At 44.4% G+C, this 12,021-nt stretch overlaps 1 protein-coding gene across 5 annotated transcripts in view; it reads left to right on the top strand.

Moving 5' to 3' along the window:
- The window catches only part of samd12 (sterile alpha motif domain containing 12), a 135,030-nt gene that overhangs the window by 22,402 nt on the left and 100,607 nt on the right, over positions 1-12,021 (top strand). For all 5 annotated transcript variants that reach the window (XM_064983883.1, XM_064983882.1, XM_064983881.1 and 2 more), the window contains exon 2: positions 5,937-6,133. In XM_064983883.1, the coding sequence (XP_064839955.1) occupies positions 5,966-6,133 (168 nt within the window). In that variant the 5' untranslated portion in view covers positions 5,937-5,965. The remainder of the gene's footprint in view (positions 1-5,936; positions 6,134-12,021) is intronic.

Here is a 12,021-nt window from a genome sequence, read left to right on the forward strand (position 1 = left end):
TAGGCTTCAAATAGTGCCCGCAATCTACAGTTGATCAATATGTGTGATTTATGTCATGAATGTCAGTGTTATAAAAAGCTTTGGACCTCAATGTTGAATGTCCTCAAAGTAAGATCATGTTGGCCACTCTACCAAAGGATGTTATCTGCTGCCCTCTAGTGATATTCTAATAGAACAACATGCACCAAGAAATCACATTTAGATTATGGCGATTCATATGAACAGAACATGCAAGTCGCGGATGCAATGATCTGCTGTCCTTACCGAATTCTGATGCGCACTTTGAAGGTGTTAGAATAACTGTACACTTTTACTTTGCCTCAGCCAACAAGATGAGTATAGAATAGCAAAATCACTGGCCCATGTCAATCTACTACCCCCATAGTAGAAATGTGTACATATTATATTGGTCAGCCTGTCGAGAAAGAAATGGCTTTTCCCAAACAAACTCTGGGATGATAGATCCCAAATTCATACAACCAGTAGGCCTAGGCTTAAAAAAAACATGTTAAAAAGCAATGAGTCTGATGCAACTGATCAGATCATTTAGCTTAAAAATGTTAATTGAATATTTCATCACATAAGTGCAGCAATGCACACAAGGCACTAGGCAAGTTAAGTAATAAGTTGCATGGACTACACTAAGTGTTTAGCATGATTTTTGAATGACAACTGTACCTCATCTCTGTACCCCACACACACACACACAATTATCTTTAAGTCCCTTAGTCAAGCAGTGAATTTCAAACACAGATTCAACCACCAAGACCAGGGAGGTTGACATTGACTATCTGAAGTTATTAATAACAATTTGGATGGTGTATCAATACACACAGTCACTACAAAGATACTGGTGTTTTTCCTAACTCAGTTGCCGGAGAGGAAGGAAACCCCTCAGGGATTTCACCATGCGGCCATTGGTGACTTTAAAACAGTTTTCTCCCTATTTTAAACTCTAAGGATGACTCAAAAACATTGTAGTTACTCCACAATGCTAATCTAAATGATAGAGTGAGAAGGAGGCCTGTACAGAATAAAAATATTCCGAAACATGCATCCTGTTTGCAGAAAGGCACTAAAGTAAAACTTTGTCCTTAACACAAAACGCTATGTTTGGGGCAAATCCAACACATCACTGAGCACCACTCTTCATATTTTCAAGTATGGTTATGCTTGTCATCGGCAAGGACAAGAGTTGTATTTTTTGGTGGGGATAAAAATGATCTAAATAGAGCTAAGCACAGGCAAAACCTGGTGGTCTGCTTTCCAAAAGCTGAAGAACATGCGCACATCCAGGTACCTTTTTGCAGGTGCTGGAGTTGAAGGAGGAAAACGCTGCACACTGCTGCTCATGCTCCCAGGTCTTCATCAGGCATCCATATCCCAGGTGTAGGTTGAAGGTCGTATGCATGTATGGGCAGTACTCCGTGAAATCACTTCCTGAAACAGGAGGTATACCAAATGTATAACAGGCTCACAGGATAAAAGTATATGACCATACACATGTGATCAATATTTACAGTTTTTTTATAGATATATCACACAAAAATAGGTGGACTTGGCTATTTCAGCCACACCCATTGCTGACCAGTGTATAAATTGGGACACACAGCCATGCAAACCCATAGACAAACATTGGCAGTAGAATGGCCTTACTGAAGAGCCTGGTGACATTCAATGTGGCACCGTCATTTTTATTCCACCTTTATTTAACCAGGTAGGCTAGTTGAGAACAAGTTTTCATTTACAACTGCAACCTGGCCAAGATAAAGCAAAGCAGTTCGACACATAATAATACAGTAGAGAAAAAAAAGTGTATATATACAGTGTGTGCAAATTAGGTAATATAAGGGAGGTAAGGCAATAAAAAATAGGCCATAGTGGCGAAGCAATTACGATATAGCAATTAAACACTGGAGTGATAGATGTGCACTGGGGTGCACTGGGGTGCAAAGGAGCTAAATAAATACAGTATGGGGATGAGGTAGTTAGATTGGCTCTGTACAGGTGCAATGATCTGTGAGCTGCTCTGACAGCTGGTGCTTGAAGTTAGTGTGGGAGATATGGGTCTCCTGCGTCAGCAATTTTTGCAGTTTGTTCCAGTCATTGGCAGCAGAGAACTGGAAGGAAAGGCGGCCAAAGGAGGAATTGGCTTTGGGGGTGGACCAGTGAAATATACCTGCTGGAGTGCGTGCTGTGGCTGGGTTCTACTGTGGTGACCAGTGAGCTGAGATAAGGTGGGCTTTACCTAGCAAAGACTTGCAGATGACCTGAAACCAGTGGGTTTGGCAACGAGTATGAAGTGAGGGCCAGCCAACGAGAGCATACAGGTCGCAGTGGTGGGTAGTATATGGGGCTTTGGTGACAAAACGGATGACACTGTGATAGACTGCATCCAATTTGTTGAGTAGAGTGTTGGAGGCTATTTTGTAAATGACATGATCGAGGATTGGTAGGATAGTCAGTTTTACGAGTGAAGGACGCTTTGTTTGTGAAGAATGCTTTGAAATAGGAAGCTGATTCTAGATGTAATTTTTGATTGGAGATGCTTAATGTGGGTCTGGAAGGAGAGTTTACAGTCTAACCAGACACAGTCTAATCAGACACCTAGGTATTTGTAGTTGTCCACATATTATAGGTCAGAACCGTCCAGTGATGCTGGAGAGCATGCATTTAGTTTCACTTGCGTTTAAGAGCAGTTGGAGGCCACGGAAGGAGAGTTGTATGGCATTGAAGCTCGTCTGGAGTTTAGTTAAGTGTCCAAAGAAGGGCCAGAAGTATACAGAATGGTGTCATCTGCTTAAAGGTGGATCAGAGAATCACCAGCAGCAAGAGCGACATCATTGATGTATACAGAGAAGAGAGTCGGCCCCGAGAATTGAACCCTGAGGCACCCCCATAGAGACTGCCAGAGGTCCGGACAACAGGCCCTCCGATTTGACACACTGAACTCTAACAGAGAAGTAGTTGGTGAACCAGACGAGGCAGTCATTTGAGAAACCAAGGCTGTTGAGTCTGCCGATAAGAATGTGGTGATTTGTGTATATTGGTTCTTAACTTCTCTGAAAAGTTGCATATCACGGGGGCTATATGATGCTAATGCAGTACTCCACAATGTTTTTGTGCTGGTCGAGGGCAGTTAGGTCTGGAGTGAACCAAGGGCTTTATCTGTTCCCAGTTCTACATTCTTTTGAATGGAGCATGCTTATTTAAGATGGTGAGGAAGGCCCTTTTTAAAGAATAACCAGGAATCCTCTACTGATGGGATGAGGTCAATATCCTTCCAGGATACCCGGGCCAGGTCGGTTAGAAAGGCCTGCTTGCTGAAGTGTTTTAGGGAGCATTTGACAGTGATGAGAGATGGTTGTTTAACCGCAATCCCATTATGGATGCAGGCAATGAGGCAGTGATCGCTGAGATCCTGGTTGAAGACAGCAGAAGTGTATTTGGAGGGCAAGTTGTTAGGATGATATCTATGAGGGTGCCTGTGTTTATGAATTTGGGGTTGTACCTGGTAGGTTGATTTGATAATTTGTGTGAGTTTGAGGGCATCAAGCTTAGATTGTAGGATGGCCGGGGTGTTAAGCATGTCCCAGTTTAGGTCACCTAGCAGCACCAGCGCTGAAGATAGATGGGGGGCAATCAATTCACATATGGTGTCCATGGCACAGCTGGAGGCAGAAGGTGGTCTATAGCAAGCGGCAACGGGTAGAGACTTGTTTCTGGAAAGGTGGATTTTTAAAAGTAGAAGCTCGCATTGTTTGGGCACAGACCTGGATAGTATGACAGAACTCTGCAGGCTATCTCAGCAGTAGATTGCCACTCCGCCCCCTTCGGCAGTTCTATCTTGTCGTAAAATGTTATAGTTAGAGATGGAAATTTCAGGCATTTTGGTGGTCTTCCTAAGCCAGGATTCAGACACAGATAGGACATCCGGGTTGGCAGAGTGTGCTAAGGCAGTGAATAAAACAAACTTGGGGAGGAGGCTTCTAATGTTAGCATGCATGAAACCAAGGCTTTTAGGGTTACAGAAATGAGAGCTCCTGGGGAATGGGAGTGGAGCTAGGCACTGCTGGGCCTGGATTAAGCTCTACATCACTACAGGAACAGAGGAGGAGTAGGATAAGGGTACGGCTAAAGGCTATAAGAACTGATCGTCTAGTACGTTCGGAACAGAGAGTAAAAGGAGCAGGTTTCTGGGCACGATAGAATAGATTTAAGGCATAATGTACAGACAAAGGTATGGTAGGATGTGAATACAGTGGAGGTAAACCTAGGCATAGAGTGACAATGAGAGCGATATTGTCTCTAGAAACATTTTAACCAGGTGATGTCACTGCATGTGTGGTAGGTGTAACTGAAGGGTTAGCTAAGGCATATTGAGCAGGGCTGGAGGCTCTGCTCAAGTGAAATAAGATAATCACTAACCAGAACAGCAATGGACAAGGCATATTGACATTATTGAGAGGCATGCGTAGCCCGGTGATCATAGGGGTCCAGTGAGTAGTTAAGCTGGCTGGAGACACGGCAATTCAGACAGCTAGTGGGCCGGGGTTAGCAAGCTAGCAGAAGGGCCTTATAGGTACGTCGCAACGAAAGAAGTCTGTTGTAGCCTCCTAGTGCGGAGCCTCCTCGTTGCAAAAAGGTATTGTAGCCCACGGAGTGGCTGATGGACCTCTTCAGCTAGCCGGGAGATGGGCCTAGCATGGGCTAGCTCCAGGCTAATTGGTGCTTGCTAGCTAGCTAGCTGCAATGATCCAGGTGAAAAGGTTCAGAGCTTGCGGGAGGTATCCGGAGATATGGAGAGAAAATAATTCCGGTATGCTCTGGTTTGAATCGCTTTGTGCAAACTAGCGAGGGATTTCCGAGCTAGAGGTTAGCTGATTACCGCTAGGAGGGGTTAGCTGACTACTATCTAGTAGCTAGTTATCGGGCTAGCTTCTGTTGGGGGATTCCACCCTTTATTGGTGATCTTGCTTTCTAGATCAACATTTAGCTGTATCATTTGATCTCTAATCATGCTCAATTGTTCTGACTTCTTGTATGGTCAGAACCATTAAATCAAAGGAGTATTTATTAAGAATCTCGCACCATCGGTCACAAAAGAAGGGGTTGGTCAAACCAAGAGCAGGTGCTTTCTGTATCCATAATCCTCGTGGAATTATTTTATGCCTTAGATAATCGCTCAAGGTGACTGCATGATAATTACTGTTGTGCTTCTCAGCCAAGGGAATGGGCTCACTGACAATTTTGCCTAAGAGCCCAGCCACGAATAAAGAATGGTACCTACACATCCTCATAGAGCAACAGTTTGGTGACGAACAATGCCTTTTCCAGCATGATGGAGCACCTTGCCGTAAGGCAAAAGTGATAGCAAAGTGGCCCGGGGAACAAAACATTGATATTTTGGGTCCATGGCCAGGAAACTCCCCAGACCTTAATCCCATTGAGAACATGTGGTCAATCCTCAAGAGGCGGGTGGACAAACAAAAACACGCAAATTCTGACAAACTCCAAGCATTGATTATGCAAGAATGGGCTGCCATCAGTCAGGATGTGGCCCAGACGTTAATTGACAGCATGCCAGGGCGGATTGCAGAGGTCTTGAAAAAGAAGGGTCAACACTGCAAATATTGACTCTTTGCATCAACTTCATGTAATTGTCAATAAAAGCCTTTGACACTTATGAAATGCTTGTAATTATACTTCAGTATTCCATAGTAACATCTGACAAATATCTAAAGACACTGAAGCAGCAAACTTTGTGGAAATTAATAATTGTGTCATTCTCCAAACTTTTGGCCACGACTGTACACTTACTAAGTAGCAAGATGATGGTTGGTCCACAGACACACATCTATACTATACACATTGGTGTCCTGTAGTGTATTTAACCTTGTGTTCGTCCCCTCCCTCCCTCTTATCTCTCCCTGCAGCTGTCCACTGCAACCTGACCCAGAATGGGATGGACCACCAGAGGTGCCCGGACGATGTGACCTCTCACCTGGAGGAGGAGCCTCTGGACCAGGGCGCCATGCTGGACGACGACAGCCCCACCTATCAGGACGTGAGCCCCGGGTACCAGCGCCGCTCACCACCCCAGCGTTCCGTCTCCGAGTCAGAACTCTCACGTGTAAGAACGGGGATTTCAGTGCCGTCTTCATCAACCCAGTCCTCGGGACCCACTAGTCGTTACATATATTTGACGTATCCTAAATCCAAGCACACCTGGTTCATATAAAAAAACAATTGCTGATTAGTTGACTAGTTTTCAGGTGTACATGGTGTTGGAGCACATTAAATGTATGGTACGGCTGGTGTGACCCGAGGACTGGGTTGAGAAAGGCTGCTCTAACAAATATCAGGATGGGTACCAGGCTGGGGTGACCACTCACCATAATCATTGGTATGTAATAGATTTAGGTGCATTTTGGGATATTAGTAACGTGTCCCATCTTTCGCCGTCCCTTGCTAATTTTCAAGGAATTTCAGATCTGTAATTCTAACAGACAATCTTGAATTCAGCAATTACTTACTACACTTTCTGGCACCTAACCATTGCTTGATCAGTCAAGTAAATACACAACTTTTCAAATGAACTTCCTTGACAGCCCTTATTCAATGTTTCCTGAGAATGACTTGTTTAGATTAAAGGTTGTCATCAGTGGAGAATTTTATTTTATTTCCTCTCTAAAAATGGCATCCTGTCGAGACAACAGATCTGACATTTCCTCCTTTTTCTGCCTCTGTCTCTGAAGGGAGATGAGAAAGAAAACGACAGAGATAATTATCTGTCAAGCAGACTGCCTGGAACTGCTTTCACCCAGACAATATGTCCTCCAAGAAGCCTTATGTAGCTACGCCTTTGAAATGTAGAGGAACAACTAGGCTTGGGCAGATTTTAATATTGTCATCCTTCTCTTATCCCGGGATTTAGTGAAAACGAACATGAACTAAATGGCAAAGACAGGCAAATCCAGCTTATAAAGTTGTACAAGCATAGCTAGTAGCTACCAAATGTAATTTCCGATGAGTGTGGACATTTACGAGCAAAAGTGAACGAGAGAAATTATGCAAATGAACAAAGTTGTGATGCATGCTTTTCTGATGTGCACACGGAGGAGAGAACTCTAGTCGGAAGCATAGGGGGAAAAATGTCAGCTGTGCAGAACTCATCCAGAACTCTCTGACTGCTGGCAGAAAGCCACTATAAGATATCTGACGGCACACATTTTAGTAGTGAATTGCATACATGTGTAACTTCATCACCTCATGTGTGCCGCACAACAGAGACTCACTATAGATATAGAAATCTGTACACTCCTGTTGTGCGATTTATTAACAAGCGCGTGACTGGCTCAACCGTTCTGGGGAACTATGGTAAGCTTCATAATGTGACCGGTGACATGACGAACCCACTCTGCTTTATCTCCTAATGTATTGCACAAGTTGACTGCAGGTATTAACTTAAAGTAGTTACAACTATTCACATTTTATTGAAAATGTTCAAATATTGAAAGACCGTCCTGTGGCTTTTTCCAAATACCCTGGTAAACGGTATAACGCATAGGCCTACAAACAACTAGGATGTTTTTGTATGGTCTCACTGCATGGTACAGGCCTTCTATGTTCCTACAGTTATAAGAGGGTGATAAACCACCATGTAGGTTCATTTGAAAAATAATGTAATAACGGCATGGAATCCTATTCAGAAATCTGTGGATGGTGGGGCCCCCCGAGTGGCGCAGCGGTCTACGGTACTGCTCCATAGTGCTAGAGACGTCACTACAGACCTGGGTCCAATCACAACTGGCCGTGACCAGGAGTCCCATAGGGCGGCGCACAATTGGCCCAGCATCGTCCGTGTGAGGGGGGGCTTTACTTGGCTCATCACGCTCTAGCAACTCCTTGTGGTGGGCCGTGCGCCTGCAGGCTGACGTCAGTCGTCACATGAACGGAGTTTCCACACATGCGGCAGGCTTCCGGGATAAGCATGACTCAACTTTCATCTCCTGAGCCCTTTTATTTTTTTAAGACACAAAATCTGTGGACGTTTGTTACCTTACTTCATTTGTTTTTTTGTTTTTTTTCCACCTTTATTTAACCAGGTAGGCTAGTTGAGAACAAGTTCTCATTTACAACTGCGACCTGGCCAAGATAAAGCATAGCAGTGTGAACAGACAACAACACAGAGTTACACATGGAGTAAACAATAAGTCAATAACACAGTAGAAAAAAAGAAAGAGTCTATATACATTGTGTGCAAAAGGCATGAGGAGGTGGTGAATAATTACAATTTAGCAGATTAACACTGGAGTGATAAATGATCAGATGGTCATGTGCAGGTAGAGATACTGGTGTGCAAAAGAGCAGAAAAGTAAATAAATAAAAACAGTATGGGGATGATGTAGGTAAATTGGGTGGGCTATTTACCGATGGACTATGTACAGCTGCAGCGATCGGTTAGCTGCTCAGATAACAGATGTTTAAAGTTGGTGAGGGTGATAAAGGTCTCCAACTTCAGCGATTTTTGCAATTCGTTCCAGTCACAGGCAGCAGAGAACTGGAAGGAAAGGCGGCCAAATGAGGTGTTGGCTTTAGGGATGATCAGTGAGATACACCTGCTGGAGCGCATGCTACGGGTGGGTGTTGCCATCGTGACCAGTGAACTGAGATAAGGCGGAGCTTTACCTAGCATGGACTTGTAGATGACCTGGAGCCAGTGGGTCTGGCAACGAATATGTAACGAGGGCCAGCCGACTAGAGCATACAGGTCGCAGTGGTGGGTGGTATAAGGTGCTTTAGTAACAAAATGGATGGCACTGTGATAAACTGCATCCACTTTGCTGAGTAGAGTATTGGAAGCTATTTTGTAGATGACATCGCCGAAGTCGAGGATCGGTATGATAGTCAGTTTTACTAGGGTAAGTTTGGCGGCGTGAGTGAAGGAGGCTTTGTTGCGAAATAGAAAGCCGACTAGATTTGATTTTTAGATTGGATATGTTTGATATGAGTCTGGAAGGAAAGTTAACAGTCTAGCCAGACACCTAGGTACTTATAGATGTCCACATATTCTAGGTCGGAACCATCCAGGGTGGTGATGCTAGTCGGGCATGCGAGTGCAGGCAGCGAACGGTTGAAAAGCATGCATTTGGTTTTACTCGCGTTTAAGAGCAGTTGGAGGCCACGGAAGGAGTGTTGTATGGCATTGAAGCTCGTTTGGAGGTTAGATAGCACAGTGTCCAAGGAAGGGCCAGAGATATACAGAATGGTGTCGTCTGCGTAGAGGTGGATCAGGGAATCGCCCGCAGCAAGATCAACATCATTGATATATACAGAGAAAAGAGTCGGCCCGAGAATTGAATCCTGTGGCATCCCTATAGAGACTGCCAGAGGACCGGACAACATGCTCTCCAATTTGACACGCTGAACTCTGTCTGCAAAGTAGTAGGTGAACCAGGCAAAGGCAGTCATTAGAAAAACCGAGGCTACTGAGTCTACCGGTAAGAGTATGATGATTGACAAGAGTCGAAAGCTTTCGCCAGGTTGATGAAGACGGCTGCACAGTACTGCCTTTTATCGATGGCGGTTATGATATCGTTTAGTACCTTGAGCGTGGCTGTTGGCCGAGGTTGGTGTAGCCAGGAGGAAGGCTTGGCCAGCCGTTGAGAAATGCTTGTTGAAGTTTTCGATTATCATGGATTTATCGGTGGGAATCAGTCAACTCCTCACATGTAGCATAAAGTACAACACGTCTTAATCACAAACTGTATTTTCAACCATGAGCATTGTACAGTATCTGCCATTTGAGTTCATGACTTTGATACCCTTTTCACACTACTGAGCCAAACCAACTCGAGCCAAGCTGTACTGCTCTGGCCAGGCTACACATTCCCCCTAGATGCTGGAACATGTTCGAAAGGACAATAAGAAAAGAACACGTTGGAGCCATCACAGTACGGAGCAGTTCTGCCTATAGAGGAACTCTGTGGCTAAGCAATGGCATCGACTGAAAGCATGACCTTTGTAGAGCATGGTGCCTTCAACTCCAGGATAATGGGTTTGATTCCTGGGACCACCTACCCATAAAATATATGCACGCATGACTAAGTCACTTTGGATAGCAGCGTCTTCTAAACGGCATATATGATCATGGAAAGTCAAGAGACCCTACAGATATCATGCCCAAAGCAATATCTTACTTTTGTCTTACGCACACATTAACTCCTATTGCCCTGCTGTGTTATGGACCCAGGTCAGGGAATGAAAAGCCAGCGTTGTGTATGCACGTTCTTTTGATGTGGCCCAATGAAGTCGGTCTTCACGCTGCTTGTAAATCCAATTTCTCAACCCGGAGGCGTCTTTTAAGGAAAGCGGTTATTAATTCACTCAGAATTAGCGTGTCATTTCTCCCTCCCTCCCAGCCCGGCCTGCCGTCCACATAGCGACAGCCTAGCCTGCCTTATCCCCGCAACGTAATGGAATAATTAGTTCATTTTCTTTTCCGTTGAGCTTTGGGAGAGAGCGAAATAATAAAGGGAGAGAAACAGCAGGCCCAGGCAACGCCTGCCGCAATGCTGGGCTAGTTAATTAAGTGAGCTACGAAGGAGATGGGGCGAGAACAACACTGTGGCTCGACGTCTCAAATGACCATTCAGTCAGTGTGACACTAATGGCTATTCCCTCTCAACAGCGAGGAAATGTATCAGAATGATGGAATGATGCAGTGTGGTATTGGATTGATGCAGTGTGGCCATGTATTCGCTAGATGGCGCTGTATGTTTGTGAATGCCAGAGCTGTGTAGTGTACTAACAAGGCTACACAGTGGTGGAGCTATGCTAACACTACAGTACGAGAGCTCCTTGAATGCCTTTAGATTCTTGTAATAATGGTGTTACTTTGAATGAATGTAAAGTAATTAATTAACTATCGATCGGTAAGGCTTTTAGTATCAATATTAAGTATCCTATTAATTACACCTGGTAGTAGTCTATGTTGCTGTGGGTTTCATTTTCATGGCTTTGGCAACTGACATCCTTAAAGTGTTTGTGTTTTGAAGTTGTCCTTGCTCTGTTGCTAAGGTAACATGTAAAATACATGAACTGCGTAGTGTGTTAAATTATGCCAAGGACAGATTGACTGTTTTGTGTGTGTGTGTGTGTGTGTGTGTGTGTGTGTGTGTGTGTGTGTGTACGAGCTTGTGCATGCAGACACATTCTCAATTTCTCACTTAGAAATAAAGTTGGCTTTTTCTCACTCTGCACACCGGCGCTTGTCACTCATATCTCTAATTGGCCCAGAGTCTCATGAAGTTCTGTGGATGATTTCCCTTTGTTTCTCTCTCTCTCTCTCTCTCACTCACTCACTCACTCACTCACTCACTCACTCACTCACTCACTCACTCACTCACTCACTCACTCACTCACTCACTCACTCACTCACTCACTCACTCACTCACTCACTCACTCAGCCTCACCCAGAAACACTGCTCTGTGTTGCATTACAGTACTATGAAATACATGGATGGCTATTGATTCAGGAACTGTTGCAGTTCCCCCTCCAACCCCAGCGAGCTCACCCTGTGCGGTGAGCATTATACACACTCACTGCTGAGCAGTAGAGTGAGCAAAGCCAAACCCTCTCTCTTGGATGACATACGGTACCAGTCCAAAGTTTGGACACCTACTCATTCAAGGGTTTTTCTTTATTTTACTACATTGTAGAATAAAAGTGAAGACATCAGAAGTATGAAATAACACATGGAATCATGGAGTAACCCAACAAGTTTTAAATCAAAATATGTTTTCGATTCTTCAAAGTAGCCACCTTTTGCCTTGATGACAGCTTTGCACACTCTTGGCATCCTCTCAACCATCTTCACCTGGAATACTTTTCCAACAGTCTTGAAGGAGTTCCCACATATGCTGAGCACTTGGTATATGCTGTTTCCCTTCACTCTGTAGTCCAACTCATCCCAAACCATCTCAATTGGGTTGAGGTTGGGTGAATGTGGAGGAGAG

Source organism: Oncorhynchus masou, chromosome 13 (genome assembly GCF_036934945.1).
Source record: "Oncorhynchus masou masou isolate Uvic2021 chromosome 13, UVic_Omas_1.1, whole genome shotgun sequence".
Classification (NCBI taxonomy): domain Eukaryota; kingdom Metazoa; phylum Chordata; class Actinopteri; order Salmoniformes; family Salmonidae; genus Oncorhynchus; species Oncorhynchus masou.